Source organism: Sardina pilchardus, chromosome 16 (genome assembly GCF_963854185.1).
Source record: "Sardina pilchardus chromosome 16, fSarPil1.1, whole genome shotgun sequence".
Lineage (NCBI taxonomy): Eukaryota > Metazoa > Chordata > Actinopteri > Clupeiformes > Clupeidae > Sardina > Sardina pilchardus.
This window is the reverse complement of record NC_085009.1, coordinates 17,167,450-17,187,727: the sequence shown is the minus strand read 5'-3', so window position 1 is coordinate 17,187,727 and position 20,278 is coordinate 17,167,450. Positions and strand designations below refer to the sequence as shown.

The 20,278-nt window shown below is 40.6% G+C and overlaps 2 protein-coding genes across 4 annotated transcripts in view; one reads left to right on the top strand and one right to left on the bottom strand.

Annotated features, from left to right (window-relative positions):
- LOC134060137 (low affinity immunoglobulin gamma Fc region receptor II-like) overlaps positions 1-20,278 on the bottom strand; it is a 49,436-nt gene that overhangs the window by 20,083 nt on the left and 9,075 nt on the right. The window lies entirely within an intron of this gene.
- LOC134060407 (ATP-dependent DNA helicase PIF1-like) lies at positions 1,455-10,659 on the top strand. 3 transcript variants are annotated; one of them, XR_009935182.1, is made up of 6 exons: positions 1,455-1,593; positions 8,771-9,266; positions 9,450-9,543; positions 9,779-9,861; positions 10,087-10,254; positions 10,361-10,659. XR_009935182.1 is itself a non-coding variant. In XM_062517108.1 (6 exons), exon 1 carries the CDS (start codon positions 6,424-6,426, stop codon positions 8,611-8,613), a length of 2,190 nt encoding a protein of 729 aa, XP_062373092.1. In that variant the 5' UTR covers positions 6,327-6,423; the 3' UTR covers positions 8,614-8,994; positions 9,171-9,266; positions 9,450-9,543; positions 9,779-9,861; positions 10,087-10,254; positions 10,361-10,659. The 3 variants fall into 3 exon arrangements, 2 of the variants coding, with proteins under 2 accessions (XP_062373092.1, XP_062373091.1); XM_062517108.1 differs by lacking the exon at positions 1,455-1,593 and having other exon boundaries at positions 6,327-8,994; positions 9,171-9,266; XM_062517107.1 differs by lacking the exon at positions 1,455-1,593 and having other exon boundaries at positions 6,327-9,266.

Genomic DNA, 20,278 nt, shown 5'->3' with positions numbered 1-20,278 from the left:
ACACTCTCACCTCCAGCTCGCACTTAAGGTAAGTTTCGCCATTGAATGTTAGCGTTCATAATACAGTTCCGTAAAATTGTTTTCTTAAATTTCATAAAATGTTCCTTATATACGTTTAGAAATTGTCTGTAGCTGGGTGTTAGCGATCTTATTTTAAAGTAACATGAGCTAGTAGTTTTACTAGCTAGCTTTGGACTTCCTGAGCTAGCAGCAGAAAAATTTCTAGCGTCGTCTCTGACTTAATTTGTCTTAAAATGACTAGCAGGTACGGTTTCGCTGACTAGCTTGTAAGTACATTACCTGGATACCAATGATTGTAACGTTAACAATTTACTTGCTCGGGAAGTGAATTCTCAGCTTCGTGGTTAGCGTTAGCGTGATGGGTAGCAGCTAGGCTGATATCTTCATGAAATGTAGGCTTGTCCTAGCTGACGTTAACGTTCCGACTTCAATGTGCAATGTCAACAATTTACATGATCGGGAAGTGGATTCTCAGCTTCGTTTTTACCATCAAGTCATGATTAGCGTACCTGCTCTATCTTCATGAAAGGTAGGCTTGTCCTAGCTACAGCTGGGTGTTCAACCATGCTACAGTAAAAGCTTACGTTAACGTTTCGACCTCACTGTGCAGTCGAGTAATGCCTCACTAGCCACACGGGCAATGAATACCTTGGATATGTTACAAGACTAACGTTACAGATGATCTGTTCACTTGTTGGCGTTAATTGAATTAGGCCAGTTATTATATTAGATTATACTGCCACGTATTTCATTCGTTTCATCTACAACAAATAGGCTACTTTTAAAAATGGTTTTAACTAATACTTATTCTTCACGAGAATAGGATTTATTGCTGGCACTACAGCTCAGTGTTCCTAATAAACGGGAAGTTTCACACTGACGGGCAAAGTGTCAAGTTCATACACTTAACATTATTTGCATTGCTGGGTACATGTAGCAGTGCTTGTTTGTAACTCTTTCTTTTATCTTGTCTTATCTTTTATCTTTTTCCAGACCAGTTGGTGCAGATTTGATTCGCCAGGTAAGACATCTAAAGGCTTTATGAGTTGTCTGTCTGACTCTGAAAGACAGGTCCAAAGGTTTTATGAGTTGTCTGTCTGACTCTGAAAGACAGGTCCAAAGGTTTTATGAGTTGTCTGTCTGACTCTGAAAGACAGGTCCAAAGGTTTTATGAGTTGTCTGTCTGACTCTGAAAGACAGGTCTAAAGGTTTTATGAGTTGTCTGTCTGACTCTGAAAGACAGGTCTAAAAGGTTCTGTTATTGAGCTACACCCCGCTGAGAAAGGGAACTTTTCTGAACAACAAAGTTTTATGAGTTGTCTGTCTGACTCTGAAAGACAGGTCTAAAAGTTTCTTTCTGAAGTGTCTATGAGTTGTCTTTCTGAAGTGCCTGAAGAATCTTTTTGAATTATTTGAGTTGACCCTCTGAGTAACAGCTTTTACATCATGGGACGCAAGGGGAAGCGCTCTGAGGCTCAGAAAAGACGCTGGCAGAAGTTGGACCTGTCCGAAGTAGGAACACAAGGTCAGCCATCATTTGCCCAGAATGAGTGGAGTGAGACACAAATGCAGGTAAATGATCTATCTTCTGCAACTGTCATAGAAATGGAACGTAGCCAAAATGGCATTAGCTGTCTGAGAGCATCGCATAGTCAAAATGATGCAAGGTATGGTATAAACAGCAACAAACAGTGTACTTGTAACTCTCTGGCATTTCTTGCTGCCCTTCATGATCAAATTGTGCTGAACAGTAATGATCTTGACTACATCTTGCAAAAAGGTAACTTGATGTATAGTAATACACAGGAAAGATTGAGCAGTGGAGGCAGGATTGCACCAGCTCATTTGGCATTAGATGAGTTACCAGATAGTGTTGATATCCATGGGCAGATGTATCATGTTGAGAAGTTCCCGTCACGGTATGGTTATCTGAGACAAGAGGGTCCTGACGGTGGAGATATGGTAAAACTCTCTGAAAGGTTACACTGTTTGTCAAGTGATGTAAATCTTGCATTGTTAACTGTAGGCAGCCTAACAATTGCTTTGTTTAAAGACAATGCAGAAAGATATGGATTTTTCGATCCACATTCTCGTACGGCTAATGGCGTCCCAACCGAGCATGGTACTGCTGTGATGATAACCTTTACCAGTTTGAGCAATATGATTGATCGACTGCTTGTTTTCTGGTCTCTGCTTGAATCAGCTGATGGGTGGGTTTATGAGCTTATGCCAGTGTCATTCACATCTAAAAGCCATAACGAACAGCCAAACTCCCTTGTTGACAGTGTGCAGCCAGTTCAGACAGGAGTGTCTCTAGCACCAGCTGCTTTGTGTAGCCCAATGATCTCACAATCTAAATGTACCATAGGTCATGTAAATGCTCAAAAGAAAGAAAAGCAAAGAGTATATCAGCGAATGTATTACAAAAGCAAAAGGGACAAAAAATTGGACTATGAGAGAAAGAAGTATGCAAACTGTAGTCAATACAAAGTCTATAAGCAAACACAAGTAAGAGATCGTTACAGAAAAGATCCTAAATTTAAATCTAGTCAAAAATCCTATGTCACCAGCCATTATTCCAATGATGCAGCATTTCAATTGAAGCAAAAAGAATACATAAAGAAACGATATTCCAGTGATGCCGCATTTCAATTGAAGCATAAACAATACATAAAGAAGCGCTATTCCAGTGATGCCGCATTTCAATTGAAGCAAAAACAATACATGAACAAACGTTATTCCAGTGATGCCGCATTTCAATTGAAGCGAAAACAATACATAAAGAAACGTTATTCCAGTGATGCCGCATTTCAATTGAAGCAAAAACAATACATAAAGTACCGTTATTACCATGATGCAGCATTCAGATTAAAGCACAAGCAGTATTTAAACTATTGTTACTCGAATAATGCAGAATTTAAATCTAAGCGAAAGCAATACATGAACCAGCGTTATTGCCATGATGCGGAATTTCGGTCCATGAAGAAGTCAGCTATGAGATCTCGTTATGCATCCAACCCCTTGTACAGTAAAAAAACAAGACAAGCTTTTAATGAGAAATATCGAAATGACCCATGTTTCAGACACTATCGGTTTCTACAGAAAACTAAGCTTCATAAAATGCGGTGTGCTTTGCGAATACAGCACAAGTATCGTCATGCCAGGTTCCTACAATCATTGTCAGAGATTGAACAACTGCCAACACCTCCTGAAGATACCCTTTTGCAGGAAGCCATTGAATCCTTTCGAATGGCGATACAGAATGGGCCTACTTATGTCTGCACAGTCTGTCACAGAGCTTTGTTTTTCAAGCAAGTAAAAAAGTGCAATCGCGAAAGGTATAAAAAGAACCTTGCCATGGTAGGCCGATGTTTAACTGGTACATATGTACACACATGCGGGGATGCATGTGATGTGCTTGGACAATGTTGTGCCCCTGAAGAGACAACAGAGTGGATTTGTCATAGCTGTCATGAAAATGTAATGATTGGAAAAATGCCGCCCATTGCTGTGACTAACATGCTAGAACTTTCGCCAATTCCCCCAGAGCTCAGTGATCTGAATATACTTGAAAGGCACATTATAGCACGATGCATACCGTTTGCAAAGATAATCAGTCTTCCCAAAGGCCAGCAGAAATTAATACATGGTGGAGTTGTATGTGTACCTTCAGAGGTTGAAGCAACGGTCAATGCTTTGCCTAGGCCCAGCAGTCAGTCTCAGCTTTTGAAAGTAAAGTTGAAAAGAAGAATAAACTATACAGGCCACTACCAGTTCCAAACTGTTGATATGAACAACGTACGAAGAGCTTTATCAAAACTTAAAGAGATTCATCCAGAGTATAGGGACATAACTATAATGGATGATGTTGCAGCTATTGAGGATGAAATTGACAGCTTGGGAAATGAGAGTGACGTCAATGATGACCTCAGTGCTGATATTGAACAAGCGGTTGACCTAATGGAGACTGATATGTGGGATGAGTGTGAATTGTCTGAAACTGTAGAAGGACATTCACAGACAAATGTTTCTCACAGTGAGACAAACCATGAGGCAAACCAGGCACAGGATTCCGTTGACTCTGAACAGGAAACTAGACCGCAAAGTGGTGGATGTTCAATAGATTCTTGCTTACAGCCATGTGATATTGCGCAGGAAATGTTAACTTTTGGCGAGGGTGTATTCACTGTGGCTCCAGCTGAAGGAAACAAACCAGTAAGTTTCTTCAAAGTTCCCAAATTAGAGGCCATGGCTTTTCCTGTGCAGCTCCCTACGGGAACAAACACTTTTGACGAACAGAGGCTCAGGAAATTATCGCCAAGCAGATATTTCAATGCACGTCTCTTCTCTGTTGACAATCGTTTTGCTCTTGATTCTACTTACATTTTCTTTGCACAGTTTGTCACAGAAATGTATTTAGCAAGGTCTAGTATGTCCATTCAATTGCGTAAAGGGAAGCCTCTGACTAGAGATGGTCGTAGAATCACGGCGAGAATGCTACAGGACAAACGAGAAGTAGAGAAACTGATAAACAACAAAGATGCCACACGATTCATGCAACCTTTGCGAGGAACCCCTGCCTATTGGGAAAAAACCCTTAGAGACCTATTTGCAATGCTTCGGCAGCTGGGCACTCCAACTTTTTTCTGCACATTTAGTGCTGCAGAAATGAGATGGCCAGAGGTCATACAAGCAATAAAGACACAACAAGGCGAGCACGTTGACTTCTCTGAATTGGACTGGGCTTCAAAATGTGAGATTTTGCGTAGTAACCCCGTCACCACCATGCGCATGTTTGACAAGCGCGTCGATGCACTGCTAAGACACTTAATCCTGTCACCAGCACAGCCCATTGGTGAGGTAATAGACTACTTCTATCGAGTGGAGTATCAAGCTAGAGGTTCGCCACATATACATATGTTGGTTTGGTGTAAGAATGCACCTGTATTTGAGGAGGACCCAGATGAGAAAGTGTGCGAGTTTGTGGATAAGTACATAACATGCCAGCTACCAGACCCAAACACAGATCCTGAGCTATTCAAGATTGTTAATGAGGTGCAAACCCACAGTAAAGGCCACTCTAAGTCCTGTAAGAAGGGGGGTAAGCACTGTCGATTCGGATTTCCTAAACAGCCTGTAGAGGAAACCTTTATAACGCGACCAATGCCAGCAGAGGTTGTGGATGAGTCTGAAGATGAATCAGATGATGATCGTTCCTGCATGAGTCCTGAAGAGGCCAAAAACAAATTGAAGCCTTTATGGGAATTGCTCAATAATCCAACAGCATCATTTGAAAGCATCCCCCAGCTACTTGAGCAATGCAAATTAAGCTATGAGGAATATCTCGACTGTGTCAGTTTCTTAACCACATCCAGTGTCTTGGTTATGAAACGGCAACCAAAGGACTGCTGGATAAATGGCTATAATGAACATTTGTTAAGGGCCTGGAATGCAAACATGGACATTCAGTTCATCTTGAATCCTTATTCCTGTATAATGTACATCTTGTCATATATTTCCAAAGCCGAACACGAGATGAGTGACTATCTGAAAAGCGTTGTGAAGGACACTTCTCAATCCAGTACGTCAGATTGTGAGGAAATGAAACAAATCATGCAGGCCTATTCCAAAAATAGAGAGGTCAGTGTTCAAGAGGCAGTTGCTAGAGTTTGTAGCTTGAAACTGAGGTCTTGTTCACGAAATGTGATCTTCATACCCACTGACGATAACGCTTTGAAGATGAGCCTCCCTTTACGGTACTTGAATGACCGTATTCCTGACTCAGAGAATGTTTGGATGTCTGGAATGGCAGACAAATACAAAAACAGACCTGATACACCTGACTTTGAGACAATGCCCATGGCAGAGTTTGCTTCCACCTACAGAATGGTGTATGGGAGACAGAAAGAAAGCAGCAAAGTTTTACCACTTCAAAATGAAATGGGCTTCATTCAGAAGCGAACTAAGGGAAAGCCTGCCGTTATCAGGTATGCCAGGTTCTCAGAGAAAACGGCTCCAGAGAAATTCTATGGCACATTACTCAAACTTTACCTCCCTTATCGTTCAGATTCACAATTGAAACCCACAGGCTACCCAACCTATGAGTCATTTTATTCATCTGGTTCTGTACAGCTTCCTGGAAGAGACCATCTTCAGAGAGTGTTTTCTGTTGTCAAAGAGAACAGGTCGCAGTTTGAAAAGAATAATGATGCTATAGAGAAAGCTATTGAGAGCTTGGAAGAAAATGGTCCAATGGAAGATGCTTGGACAACACTAGCGCCTGAGACGGAGCTTCTTAGGCTGGAGTGCAATTTGGAGCGTGAGGAAATAAGTCCAGATCAAATCAATGAACAAGATGATGTCCCAGATTTTTGTCGGAGTCCCACAAGGGGAGGAAGTACTATGCCAATGTTTGAGGCTCCTAAAATAGACCCCAATGTTGTGCGACAAATGTATCAGAATTTAAATCAAAAGCAGGCTTCAGTGTTCTACGCGGTGCGCAAGTGGTGCTTAAGACGTGTGTGGGGACAGAGTGCTGATCAGTTTTTTTACTTTGTCACTGGTGGAGCTGGCACAGGCAAGTCACACCTCATCAAATGCATCTACGCAGAGGCATCAAAGATACTTCGGAAGTTACCCCGTATTACAGAGGAAAGAGACATGTCTATGCCCACTGTGCTTCTCACAGCATTTACTGGCACAGCAGCCTTTAATATAGCAGGCAAGACACTGCACTCTGTACTGAAACTGCCAAGAAGCCTTAAACCACCTTACCAGTGTTTTGGGAACCGTCTGGATGAAGTGAGGGCAACCTTGTCCAATGCTGAGATTTTGATTATTGACGAAGTGTCCATGATATCCAAACAACTTTTTGCCTATGTCAATTGGAGGTTGCAAGAAATCAAAGGCAGTAAGAAACCTTTTGGGGGCCTCTCTCTGCTAGTCCTAGGCGATTACTACCAATTACCACCACCGGGTAAAGCCAAACCTCTCTGTGTGTTTGAGAGTCACGTTTTGGATTTCTGGAAGGACCAGTTCCAAGTAGTTACACTGACAGAAATTATGCGCCAAAAAGATGATCTACCATTTGCTGAGCTGCTGAACAGGGTCAGAGTGAAACGCAAAGGAGAGGCATTATCTGATGCGGACAAAGCTCTACTTGCCCAAGCCTTAACTCAAGCTCAGGACTGTCCTAAAGACATCCTACATGTTTTTGCCACAAATAAAGAGGTAAACCAGCACAATGCTGACACCATATCTGCTCTGTACTCTGAACTGGTCAATGTAGATGCTCATGACTATAAAAAAGATCTTCAAACTGGTCGGATGGAAAGGCAGAGTGCACCTTTTGAAGGTTGTAAAGGTGATCTACCAGATAGATTACAACTTGCTGAAGGTGCTCGTGTGATGCTAATCCGAAACATTGATGTAGAAGATGGACTGGTGAATGGCTCTTTTGGAAAGATCGCTAAAATTGTCTATGATGGCCAAGCTGGCAAAACATTTGTAAAGCTACTCGGTATTGAGCTAGACAATCCCAGTGCAGGGCAGAGACATCGCAACCAGCCTCCAGGAGTGTCGGATAACTTGACATATATTGACAGAATCGAGGAACCTCTGAGTAAAAAAGGAGTGGTTCGCCACATGTTCCCGATGACACTTTGTTATGGGGTTACCATACATAAATGCCAAGGGATGTCAACAGTGTCTATAGTGGTTTCATTGAAGCGGATTTTTGAACCAGGCATGGCATATGTTGGTCTCAGTAGAACTACCTCACTGCGTGGACTGCACATACTTGATTTTGATGAAGGCAAAATATATGCTGATCCTGAAGTAGCAACTGCGTTGGAAAGTATGCCAAAAGCACAAGTGGAAAATTCTATGCCCCTCCTTCACCATCTCAACTCACTTGGTTCATCATCACGGCTAACACTGATTCACCACAACACAGAGGGACTGTCAGCCCATATGGAAGATATCAAGAAACATCATGAAATGTGTCTTGCAGATATTTTGTGTTTCACTGAAACACACCTATTTGGCAACTTTGTCCCAGACACTCTGCAGCTGGAGAATTATCACATGTATAACCGCAACAGGCATGTTTCATACTCTACGCTTTCTCATCTAGCCCAGAAGAATGGTGGGGGAGTTGCTGTGTTTCTTAAAAACCATGTTCAGGCTCATCAAGTGCCATACATTCAGGGTGTTACTGACCTCGAATTCCTGGTAGTGAAGGTTGTGGCTCCAGTTCATGTTCTGATTGCAGTGATTTACAGATCACCTGATTACAACATAAATCTATTTTTGACCAATCTCCGTCACCTGTTGGAGTCTTTACAGGTCATTGCAGACGGCCCAGTTATTGTTTGTGGGGATTTTAATGAGGACCTATTGGCCACAGGAAGGAAACCAATCTTTGAGCTGTTTCAGTCAAGAGCTTTCACAAATCTCATTACTACTTCTACCACAGAGAAGAATACGCTGTTGGATAATATTTTCATCTCTGATCATCGGCACTGTGCCCATTCAGGCGTTCTACAGACGTATTATAGTTATCACGATCCAGTGTTTTGTATTTTAACTTAATTTACATATGATTTTACAATAGTATATGATGTGACTGTTTAATCTATCAATTGATGGCAAAGATGTAGAATCGTATGGCCTTGAAATACTAACATAATGTGAACAAAATAACTGTTTGGACAGAATGTCAAAAACACTTATGCTTTGTATTCCCCAGATATCAATTAACGTTATCCAAACCAACACAGGGATTAGTCACCCTGGAGCAACTATGGGAGTGCCTTTAATGCTTAACTGAGTTTAATTAGGTGTTATGGTTTGTACAAGTTTTGCATGCTGACAAAGTTCCTTAGACTACACTGCCACTGAAACTTGGGAGGTATCGTTTCTTTGGAAATTAATAAACGACCTTTAGAAGAAAAATGGGTTCATAAGAATTTGGTAAGTATTTTCAAGTTCAAGTAGTCTATTGTTTATTGTCACTAGTATTATAGCGAAGGAAAATACATTAATAGTAGTAATTACCATGGTGTGTGAATTATATCTGATATAAGAATCTGTCTGTCTAGCTATCTATTCATCTATTTGTTCTATATGTTCATCTGTTTATCTCCAAGAGCAATTTGATGGATACTCCTGGCACCAAATTTCAACAAGGACTCCCTGAAACACATGACTATTTTAACATGGGATGATGCTGAAACCCCCGAAGAGTAAGCCTGGTCTTAAAGTATTAATAGTAGGAAAATTGCTTAAGATGCCTTATGTTGACTTCAACAATTTCCCCATGACCTTTTAAGTGAAAATAGTAATTGATATTAGTATCTGTGTCTCTCCCTAACTGTCTGTCTGTCTGTCTTGTCTATCTGTCTATTTCTCCATGTTATCTGAAACAGCAATGAGATTACCACTCCTGGCACCAAAATTCAACAAGGACTCCCTGAAACACATGACTATTTTAACATGGGATGATGCTGAGACCCCCAAAGAGTAAGCCTGGTCTTAAAGTACTAATATTAGGAAAATTGCTTAAGATGCCTTATGTTGACTTCAACAATTTCCCCATGACCTTTTAAGTGAATATAGTAATTGTTATTAGTATCTGTGTCTCTCCCTAACTGTCTGTCTGTCTGTCTTGTCTATCTGTCTATTTCTCCATCTTTCTCCGTCTTTACCTGTTCAGTTAGACGTCACTAAAGTGTCTTAATGTTTTCTGCTGCTTTAGTGTGGTGAAATGAACACTTCAAAATAGCCTCCTAGAAGGCCTTGTCTACTGAGGACCTAAAGTCTTCTTTCTTGGGAGTCTTGGTAAGTTAACATCTACATGCGCTCCCTAGTGCAATAGATACCACTTTAACAAAACATGGACCCTTCGTGCATAGAAAGGAAAACTTTAATTCAGATCAACAATGCTGACAAGCATGGTTGTCTTTTATAAAATGGTTTATCTGATCCTAAACAAGGAGCTAGTATACTCCTTGAGCACATTGTTGGTAATGAAAAGTGGTGTTTATGTTCATTCTGTTGCCATAGAGGAAGCGGCAATGGACATCACAAGCACCGTTATGTGGATTTACAATAACTGCAGACATGAGAATCCCATAGACTGTTGATGTGGGGACTGTGATCGACGCCATGAAACTTTGCCAATGTCATCTCGTCCATCATGCTCTACTTACGGATGCTCTTCATCAACTACAGGTCCGTTTTTTAACACCATAGTTTTTAATCATGAAACCAAGAGACCTGAACATCAGTTCCTCCCTGTGCAGTTGGGACTCTAACACTAAGCACTGATGCCTTTCAGGAATGTGTGTTAACCCCTCTTGGTACCAGGACAACAGCCTAGGTCAAACCAAGGACCTAATGGTGGACTACAGGAGACTGGAGCAAGAGGAGCACACACCCGTCTACCCCTCTCACTACAAAGGACTTTACTCTACTGTAACTGACCCTTGGCAGATGGGTTGGGCCCTTGAGTCGTGGATCTGTCTGAGGTTTCTTCCTATATGAATCTCCAATTCTAGGGAGTTTTTCCTTGCCCCTGTTGCTCATGGGCTCTCTTTGAAGGTTTAACACGCTGCCATGAGACATGTGTAATATTTTGGCGCTCTATAAATAAAATTGAATTGAATTGAATTGAATTGAACTTCTTCTCTGTGTGTCTCTCCATTGAACTGGATAGCTCACTTGTCATTCCCACTTTCTTTCACTTATTTTTCTTCACTTCCTCTCACTTTCTCTATCACTCTCTCTATTTCTCCCAATTTCAATAACTTTTTAAAACTACATTTAAATAACACTTTTTATAGCAAAGCAACCACTATAATTACTTAGTAACAACCTAGTAACCACTTCCACCGTCCTAGCATAATCTTAGCAATGACTTTCCATGCACTGGTATTTCCTTCAGGAAATGCTTTTCTAGTTATTATTATTCTTCCAGGCCCTAATTTGACTTGAACCGCTTATCGTAGGAACTTCGTTCAAGCTTTGATACGTAACTCTTGCATCAAATTTTCAGTCTATTACTTTTCATATTTCTACGACTTTTACTTTTTGAGATATTAAATAAAACTAAACTTAATTTTGCCATTGGCTTTGTGACATCATAATTGGCTTTTAAAGAAATAGAATGGAATCTACTTTGCCGGTATTCTCTCACTGACTTCAGCAACTTCAATGGAACTTCTCTGTGTGTCTCTCCATTGAACTGGATAGCTCACTTGTCATCCCCACTTTCTTTCACTTCTTTTTTTCTTCACTTCCTCTCACTTTCTCTATCTCTCTCTCTCTCTAGCCTATAATTACAGTGCATGAAAATGCACTGTACTGTTCTTCCTAGTCTTCTTCAACTTCTTATTATTACAGTGCATGAAAATGCACTGTACTGTTCTTCCTAGTCTTCAACTTCTTCTTATTATTCTTCTAACGCACGCAATTCAGCTTCAACCGCTTCACGTAGAAACTCCATTCAAACTATGTCGCGTAGGTCTTACTTACGCGATGTGGGCAAAGTATTTTTCAACTTTGTAACTTTTATACTTTTTAAACTATTAGTTAAAAACTATTACAATTTCCCCCATAGACTTAACATTGCTCATTATGACATCACGGCAGCAATTAGAATCTTACTCCAGCTGGTCAGCCACCTGGGCACCAACTGTCAGTTTCTCTCAGGCAATCTCTCTGAAGACTACATATTCTGTTCCCCTGTATCCTCTGTGCACAACAGTATCAAAATAAGTCCTCCTAATTCCATCCAACTTTATATCCATTCATCTTCTTCAAACCATTCACTCATCCACCCATTCTAAACAGTCTGCCTATCAACATCAATTAGACGTTCTACATTCAACTTTTAAACAATCTACTCTGTCTCAGGCTGGCTCTCTTAAGACTAGCCAGTTAAATTGATTACACCTGTATCTGTATCCACTACTCTCAGTAGAGAGCTGTGTCTCTCCATTCTACAAGAATATAAGGCACATTCCATTCAACATTCTATCCATTCATCTTCTTCAGACCATTCACTCATCCACCCATTAAACTGTCTATCAACATCTATTAAACAATCTGTCTATCAACATCCATTAAACTCTCTGTCTATCAACATTAATTAGACTATCTACATTCAACTTTTTAATTATTTACTCTGTCTCAGGCTTTAAGAGTACACTCTGGCTCTCTTAAGACTAGCCAGTTAAATTGATTACACCTGTGTCAACTACTCTCAGAGAGCTGTATCAGTGTCTCTCTTAACAAGAATATAAGGCACATTCCATCCAACCTTCTATCCATTCATCTTCTTCAGACCATTCACTCATCCACCATTAAACTGTCAATCAATATCTATTAAACAATCTGCCTATCAACATCCACTAAACATTCTGTCTATCAACATTAATTAGACTATCTACATACAACTTTTAAAGTATTTACTGTGGGTCCCTCTCAAGCAGCGTTTATATGTCCTCCCTCGCTCCTCGATCCTCAATGATCTACATAAAGAAAGATAGAAGAAGGGCTAGACTATCCCATTGTTGCCGCTCCATCATTCTTTATGTAGATCAGTGAGGAGCGAGAGAGGACGCGTAAACGCTATATGAGAGGCACCTTCTGTCTCAGGCTTTAAGCATACAATCTCATTAAGACTACAGATCCTGTTAACTGTTTCCTCTGTCCACAACTGTTTCAAAATAAAAGTCCTCACTGCAATAATACACTATTAAATCATTTGACCATTGAAACTACTCAACTATTTAACTGTTCAACCATTCCAACTGTCAGTTATCATCAACTATGCCTCCAGTCAACTACATGAAACCTCCATGTACCTAGCAACCAACGTAGCAACCATTAAAATTAAGTGTTTATGACCGTTTCCATAGCAACCAACATGATTATACTGCAGTAACTTCTTGTTTCCTGATAGTGGCCACCATGGATACCCTAGCAACAAATGTTTCAAAATAAAAGTCCTCACTAGCAAGTTAGCTAGTTAGCATAGTTAGCATTGTTAGCATAGTTAGCATTTATAGCATAACTGCAAAAAATCATCAACTAAGTTAGCTAATCAACCTGGTTAGCATTGTTAGCAAATCTAGCATTGTTAGCATAGTTAGCATTTTTAGCATTACTGCTAGAAATCATCGGTTAAGTTAGCTAATCAACCTGGTTAGCATTGTTAGTAAAGTTAGCATTGCTAACATAATTAGCATTTTTAGCACAACTGCTCGAAATCATTAGCTAAGTTAGCTAATCAACATTTTAACATGAAAAGAAATCATTAGTTAAGTTAGAACTGGAACGTTTCATCTTTAAACTGTCTACCTTCACACCATCAACTCTCTGTAAACTATGCAACCACCATGTTTACCCTAGCTACACCTTAGTAACCATATCAACATTATCAACTGTCAGTTATCATCAACTATGCCTCCAGTCAACTACATGAAACCTCCATGTACCTAGCAACCAACGTAGCAACCATTAAAATTAAGTGTTTATGACCGTTTCCATAGCAACCAACATGATTATACTGCAGTAACTTCTTGTTTCCTGATAGTGGCCACCATGGATACCCTAGCAACAAATGTTTCAAAATAAAAGTCCTCACTAGCAAGTTAGTTAGTTAGCATGGTTAGCATAGTTAGCATTTTTAACATAGCTGCAAAAAACATCAACTAAGTTAGCTAATCAACCTGGTTAGCATTGTTAGCAAATTTAATATTGTTAGCATAGTTAGCATGTTTAGCATTACTGCTAGAAATCATCGGTTAAGTTAGCTAATCAACCTGGTTAGCATTGTTAGTGAAGTTAGCATTGTTAGCATAATTAGCATTTTTAGCATAACTGCTAGAAATCATTAGCTAAGTTAGCTATTCAACATTTTAACATGAATAGAAATCATTAGTTAAGTTAGTAGTGGAATGTTTCATCTTTAAACTGTCTACCTTCACACTATCAACTCTCTGTAAACTATGCAACCACCATGTTTACCCTAGCTACACCTTAAGGCTGGCTTACATTGCACGATTTTGGTCTGTTTTAACAGTCGGCGACTAAATTTCCACAATCGGGCGGAAATCTTGGGAGTTGTACTGAAATCGCAGCGCGCTCCCGTCATCTAAATCGTTTAGTGTAAGGTGCCAATCTTAGCTGTTTTAAGTCCGTCGGAGTCAGTCTTTTTCTAGTTTTGCCGTTACGACAATATCAAACATGTTTGATATTATCGGAAGTCTTTTCAGTCGTGGCTCATGCAAATAGTGACGTGAACATTAAAAACCAATAGTAACCTTGCGCGAACATGAAACAGGAAGGGGCAAAATAGGCGACAGCTGTAGCCTTTATGATTATTTGTTATTTCATTTCTTATAATTTATTAGTCGGCTGTTCTACGTGACAGAACAACTCTATATCTGTTAGTGATGTCACACATCAAACAATGCTGCAGAAACGCGAAAAAATTACTTTGATATGAGTAGGCTATCATGTGATTTCCTGTGAATGATGACGTGTAGCCTATTGCACGATGGAAATAATTTGAAGGAATCTAGCAGCAGTCTTGTAAATAGTGACCCACAGTCTTTGCAAAATCCTAATCTGAGACTGGCCTGTGACTAAAAACTCAATGAATTGTCTCTAGATGTGAGAGGGTCTGAGACTGTAGTTTTTCAAAAATCTTTTCCAAATCTTTGCAAAGTCTGGCAATGTAAGGTAGGCTTTAGTAACCATATCTAAATTACATTATCTATCTATTTTTGCATTTTCATGCACTGGTAATTCCTTGGAATTGCATTTCTAGTTACAGTGCATGGAAATGCACTGTATTGATATTCCTTCGTTTTTTCTTTTTATTATTATTATTATTCTTCCAGGCCCTAATTTGACTTGAACCACTTATCGTAGGAACTTGGTTCAAACTTTGTCACGTAGCTCTTGCATCAAAGTTTTGGCCTATTACTTTTCATATTTCTACAACTTTTACTTTTTGAGATATTAGATAAAAACTAAACTTAATTTTGCCATAGACTTAGTTTTTTCTTTTTATTACAGTGCATGGAAATGCACTGTATTGTTATTCCTAGGCTTTTTCTTTTTATTATTTTTATTATTATTATTCTTCCAGGCCCTAATTTGACTTGAACCGCTTATCGTAGGAACTTGGTTCAAACTTTGTCTCATAGCTCTTGCATCAAATTTTCAGTCTATTACTTTTCATATTTCTAAGACTTTTACTTTTTGAGATATTGAATAAAAACTAAACTTAATTTTGCCATAGACTTAACATTGGCTTTGTGACATCATAATTAGCTTTTAAAGAAATAGAATGGAATCCACTTTGCCGGTGTTCTCTCACTGACTTCAGCAACTTCAATGAAACTTTTTCTCTGTGTGTCCTTCCATTGAACTGGATAGCTCACTTGTCATCCCCACTTTCTTTCACTTCTTTTTCTTCACTTCCTCTCACTTTCTCTATCACTCTCTCTATTTCTCCAATTTCAATAACTTTTTAAAACTATATTTAAAATAACACTTTTTATAGCAAAGCAACCACTATAATTACTTAGTAACAACCTAGCATCCACTTCCATAATTACACCCTGGCAACCGCCTTAGCAACCCATTTGATTTCCCTAGCAACCAATGTGATTTACCAAGCAACCAACCTAGTAACCACTTTTTATAGAATAATAACCACTTTAATTAGCCTAGCAACACCTAAGTAATCACTTTAAGTAGCCTACCCTAGCATAATCCTTGCAATGACTTTCCATGCACTGGTATTTCCTTCAGGAAATGCTTTTCTAGTTACAGTGCATGGAAATGCACTGTATTGTTATTCCTAGGCTTTTTCTTTTTATTATTAGTGTGCTTGCTGCAAGCAAAGCACACTATTGTTATCCGTGCGTTTCATATTATTTATCTTAAGTCCAACTTTTGTCTCCCTATCTTGTCCTAGGGATTTGGAGCTAGAGACGCCGTTCCACCTCTCACGCGTGCGTCCTGATGCGAGGATGGTGGCTTGTATACAGCTTTTTGATACGCCTTGTCGTTCTCCCGTTATTCCAGTTTTTCCGGTCGATTTTTTCCCATAGGAATGAATGGAAAAGTGATTTTTGAGCGCTGATGCCCACACATTTTTCCACCTGTAGCCCAAACCGTAAGACATAAGGTCATGAAATTTGGTACGCTGATAGAGGAGACTACCTTGATTGACACCACCAGGTTTCATGCTCGCCACTCTCACGCTCTAGCGCCACCAACTGGTCAAAGTTGGAAAACACGTTCATGCCCGTAACTTTTGATCCGTATGGCCGATTTTGATAACACTTATACCATTGGAATCCTCTGACTCAGCTGATTCCAACGCACTATATGACGTCATTTTCCGCCATGATGGATTTTCCTCCATTTTGAATTTTGTCCAAAGTCAAAGTAAAGCGACTCTGGCCGCATAGTTTATCCGATCGTCATGAAACTTGGCACGCGTGATCTACAGACCAAGGCGGATCAACTGCCTTGATTTCGCCTACATACGTCCAAGCGTTCGCCTGTGACAACCAATTAAATTCAGCGAGCGAAGCCGCCAAACAGGAAATGTGCCTATCTTGGAAATGCTGTGACGTATGAAAGCCATATTTGGTGGGATGACTTGAGACCCCATCCAAAGCACCCTCAATAAATTTGGTGTTATTTGGTCTGTCTATGGCTCTATAATTAGCAAAAACGTGTGTGTTGGTGAATGTATACTATTATTCGGAATAGCTCATCTTAAATTGCTTAGGTCATGCAAAAATGACATTTCAGAGTGATTTAAGATACAATGTTGATATTTTTTTTAAAAAATCAAATCAAGGCCATTCTTGTAAAACATATTGATGCAATTATCACAGCACTATGGAGTTACACCATATATTTTCATACTCTCATTATGGCATGACTGAAGACTTATACTGTCCAATGTTTCATTGGATGACAGAGATTATCCGCAACAGTACAATGTGGGTATTGTTCTAGGGTGGTCCGCAACGGGGTGTCTCATCCCGAGACTAGTTATATCTGAGCAATGCCATGGCCCCGAAGGGCAAGTACGGACTTACGCGCTGTTGGTTAATGTGTGTGTTCATTTGGTATATATACTAGACGATCACACGATGTTTCATACTGACGGTGTGTTTTGGATGATTTGTATTGACCTGAGCATTCTGGGTAAATCAATCCCAAAGCTGGCGAAATACCGGAAGTAGAGCTCTGTGCCAAGCAATGGTCTCTGTTTGCCAGCCAATCAGCAACTCGCGTTATCGACAGTTCTGTCGACAGTTTATCGACAGTTTTCTGCTTCAGGCCAATCAGCAGTTTGGATTGTCGACAGTTTTCTGGGCCAATCAGCAGCTCGGATTATCTACAGTTTTTTGAACTACGGCAGCAACGAGAGTGTTTTCACTGAGTGAGTAAAACTAAAATTAAGAAAATATTTCGAATGTATTTGCGCAACATTGTCACCCCAGAGCACTTTTACAATGTACTAACATGGAATTTGTCTATGTAGGCCTATTACATAGACCTATTACGGTTTTGGTATTTGAAGATAGATAATTCGTTAGCTATTTATGCTAATTCGCGAATAACTAGCATTATCGAACGTCGACACGTCAGGCGTCCTGTTTACACATGTAAACTATATTTACCTTTCGAATTTCTACTCCAAACTGTAGTAATTACATCTACACACTCTAGGGAAGCTAGCCAAATAGTCTGATCAAAGATAAAATGCATTTTGAGAGCTCGCCAGCATGTAATGTAATGTAATGTAATGTAAGGCATTGCATTGGAAATGAATGGGGTTGTACATGATGCTACAGTGTAAACATGTGACGATCACTGAACACACACAACATATAATTATGAAAAGACCATACAGTTAGTATCTTTAGACCCTTAAGATTATAATATCACCACGTGAAATCAAAAGATAAAGTTGAAGTTTATGTTTTATGCATTAACAATAAGCCTGTTTTTTAATTGCTGTAAATGCATTAACCCTGGGGGTCATCATTTACCTGTTGTGTCACGTTCAGTGTTGGTCAAGTTACTTGGAAAAGGTAATTAGTTACTGATTACTGATTACTTGTCCAAGAAAGTAATCCTGTTACTTTACTGATTACTTTTCCCCAAAAGTAATTAGTTACTTTACAATTACTTTACTTAGTTACTTTTCAAAAACACACTAAGGCTGCACAACCTGAATATGCTATAAAGCAATACACCTTTCAGCCTAATTTTCTTCTTTTTGCATATTCCATCATATAAAATAGAATCAAATGCAGTGTTGTGCATAAACGAGTTCTGTGAACTATGAACTGCATGCAACACATTTGTAAATAAAGAACGTGAATTCGTTCAGATTATGTGAGAGCGTCACTGCTGAGTTTCAATTAAACGTTGCGCAGTTAACCTGCATGTCACGCTCCAATCTTTCATCGATGCTGCGGATGTAGCCTAACAGAATACATGCTGCATTGTTGCAACAATATTCGGAACGGGTGCGCTGTCGTTGGTAAAATAAAAACAGTAAGGACTGTGACAGCGGCTGCATTCTGCGCCACCCCTCACTCAAACATACATAGATTCTATAGCCTATAACTAACCGAAGAGTCGGACCTCCGTCTGGCAAACCTCATAGGCTACCGCAGGGGTTATGTCTGAAAGCGACTACAGAGAACGCAGATGATACAGGCTCTATTATTTACGGACATTCATTGTCTCGCAAAGACTCCGACCGTAGCCTACAAACTTAATTATGTCCACCGAAAACAAGTTCGAACGTCAACGACCCCAATTTCGAATTTGAAAAGACATTTGAGTTGAAGCATCAGTCCAGAGTGAAAGCATAAGTCATCGAATGAAATGAAAGTAGAAAGAACAATAAAAGTGAAGTAAAGATAAGCAAAAGAAGTCCAAGTCCCGAACTATGGGAAAAGTTTAGGAAAACCCCAACTCACGTAGGCTATTAAATGCAGCATGGTCATGCTCTCTCCCGCACTCTGTTGTCTCGTCTGTTGTTTACATCTCTCGCAATGCGTTGGACATTATAGGCCTACTGATTGTCACCAGACAGTCTCACAAAGCAATTAAAATCGCAGTTTAGTAACGCAGTAACGCAGCCTAAAGTAATGGTAATCCAATTACTGATTTTGCCATTGTAATCCCTTACTTTACTCGTTACTTGAAAAAAGTAATTGGATTACAGTAACGCGTTACTTCTAACGCGTTACTGCCCATCACTGGTCACGTTATGTTAATTTGTTATGTTATTCACTATGTTTCAATAGTGAATGTGTAGTACTAGGATATCATTAGTCTTATGTGTGTTATTCCTGGTAATATTGCAATTATATGTAGTTTAACCTGTAATGCTCACTCAATGTAGTGCACGTTTAATACTGTGCTGTGTCATTTCACTGTGCTAGCTCCAGGCGTTGCAGCAGAGGGACGACCACTGGCACCAGCGGCGGCAGCGGGCTCAGCAGCGGCGGCGGAAGCGGTGGCAGTGCCAGCGTCAGCGACAGCGCCGGGCCCAGCAGCAGCGGCGGTGGATCGTCCTCCGGCAGCAGCTACTGTGGTGCCTACAGGCCAGGTGCCGACAGCAGCAGCAAGGGTGGCCGCGACACTGGCAGCAGCACCGGCTGTGGCAGCACCGGTGCCTGTTCTGCCAGCGCCGTTACGGCTACTGGCGCCATTACCGCCTGCCCCCTCAGCTGCTGTCCTGGCCGTACCACCAACAGCTGCTGCAGCTGCAACAGGACCTTTTCGTGCTACACAGCCTCTCCTCCTGGACCTCTCAATGCCCCAGCAGACTGTGAGGGTGCTCCCCATCCCCCCCCCCCCCAACGCTCCCTCGGACAACGCCAGCCCCACACGTCCTCCCTCTGCCGCTGGCCGCCGCACATCACGCCGGCCCTCAGGTGCCTGCACTGCAGCTGCTGGACAGGACAGCAAGGACAACAAGCAGTGCAGGCAGCACCTCCTGCTCAGCCTGTCTCTTCATACAAAACTGAATAGGCGAGGAGGAAGAGGGCTGAGCAGAGGGCAGCGGCACAGCCGGGGACAGTCACCGCTGCCCGGGCCGGCGTGCCACAAGTGCAGAAAATGCGGCCTGCCTATGCTGTTGTTGATGGATGTGCTGTGAAAAAAAACACAGAATTGTATGCCATGTCTG

Bases quoted from the DNA above. Each gene is read 5' to 3' on its own strand.
- LOC134060407 (XM_062517108.1), top strand. From the start codon at position 6,424: ATGCCAATGTTTGAGGCTCCTAAAATAGACCCCAATGTTGTGCGACAA.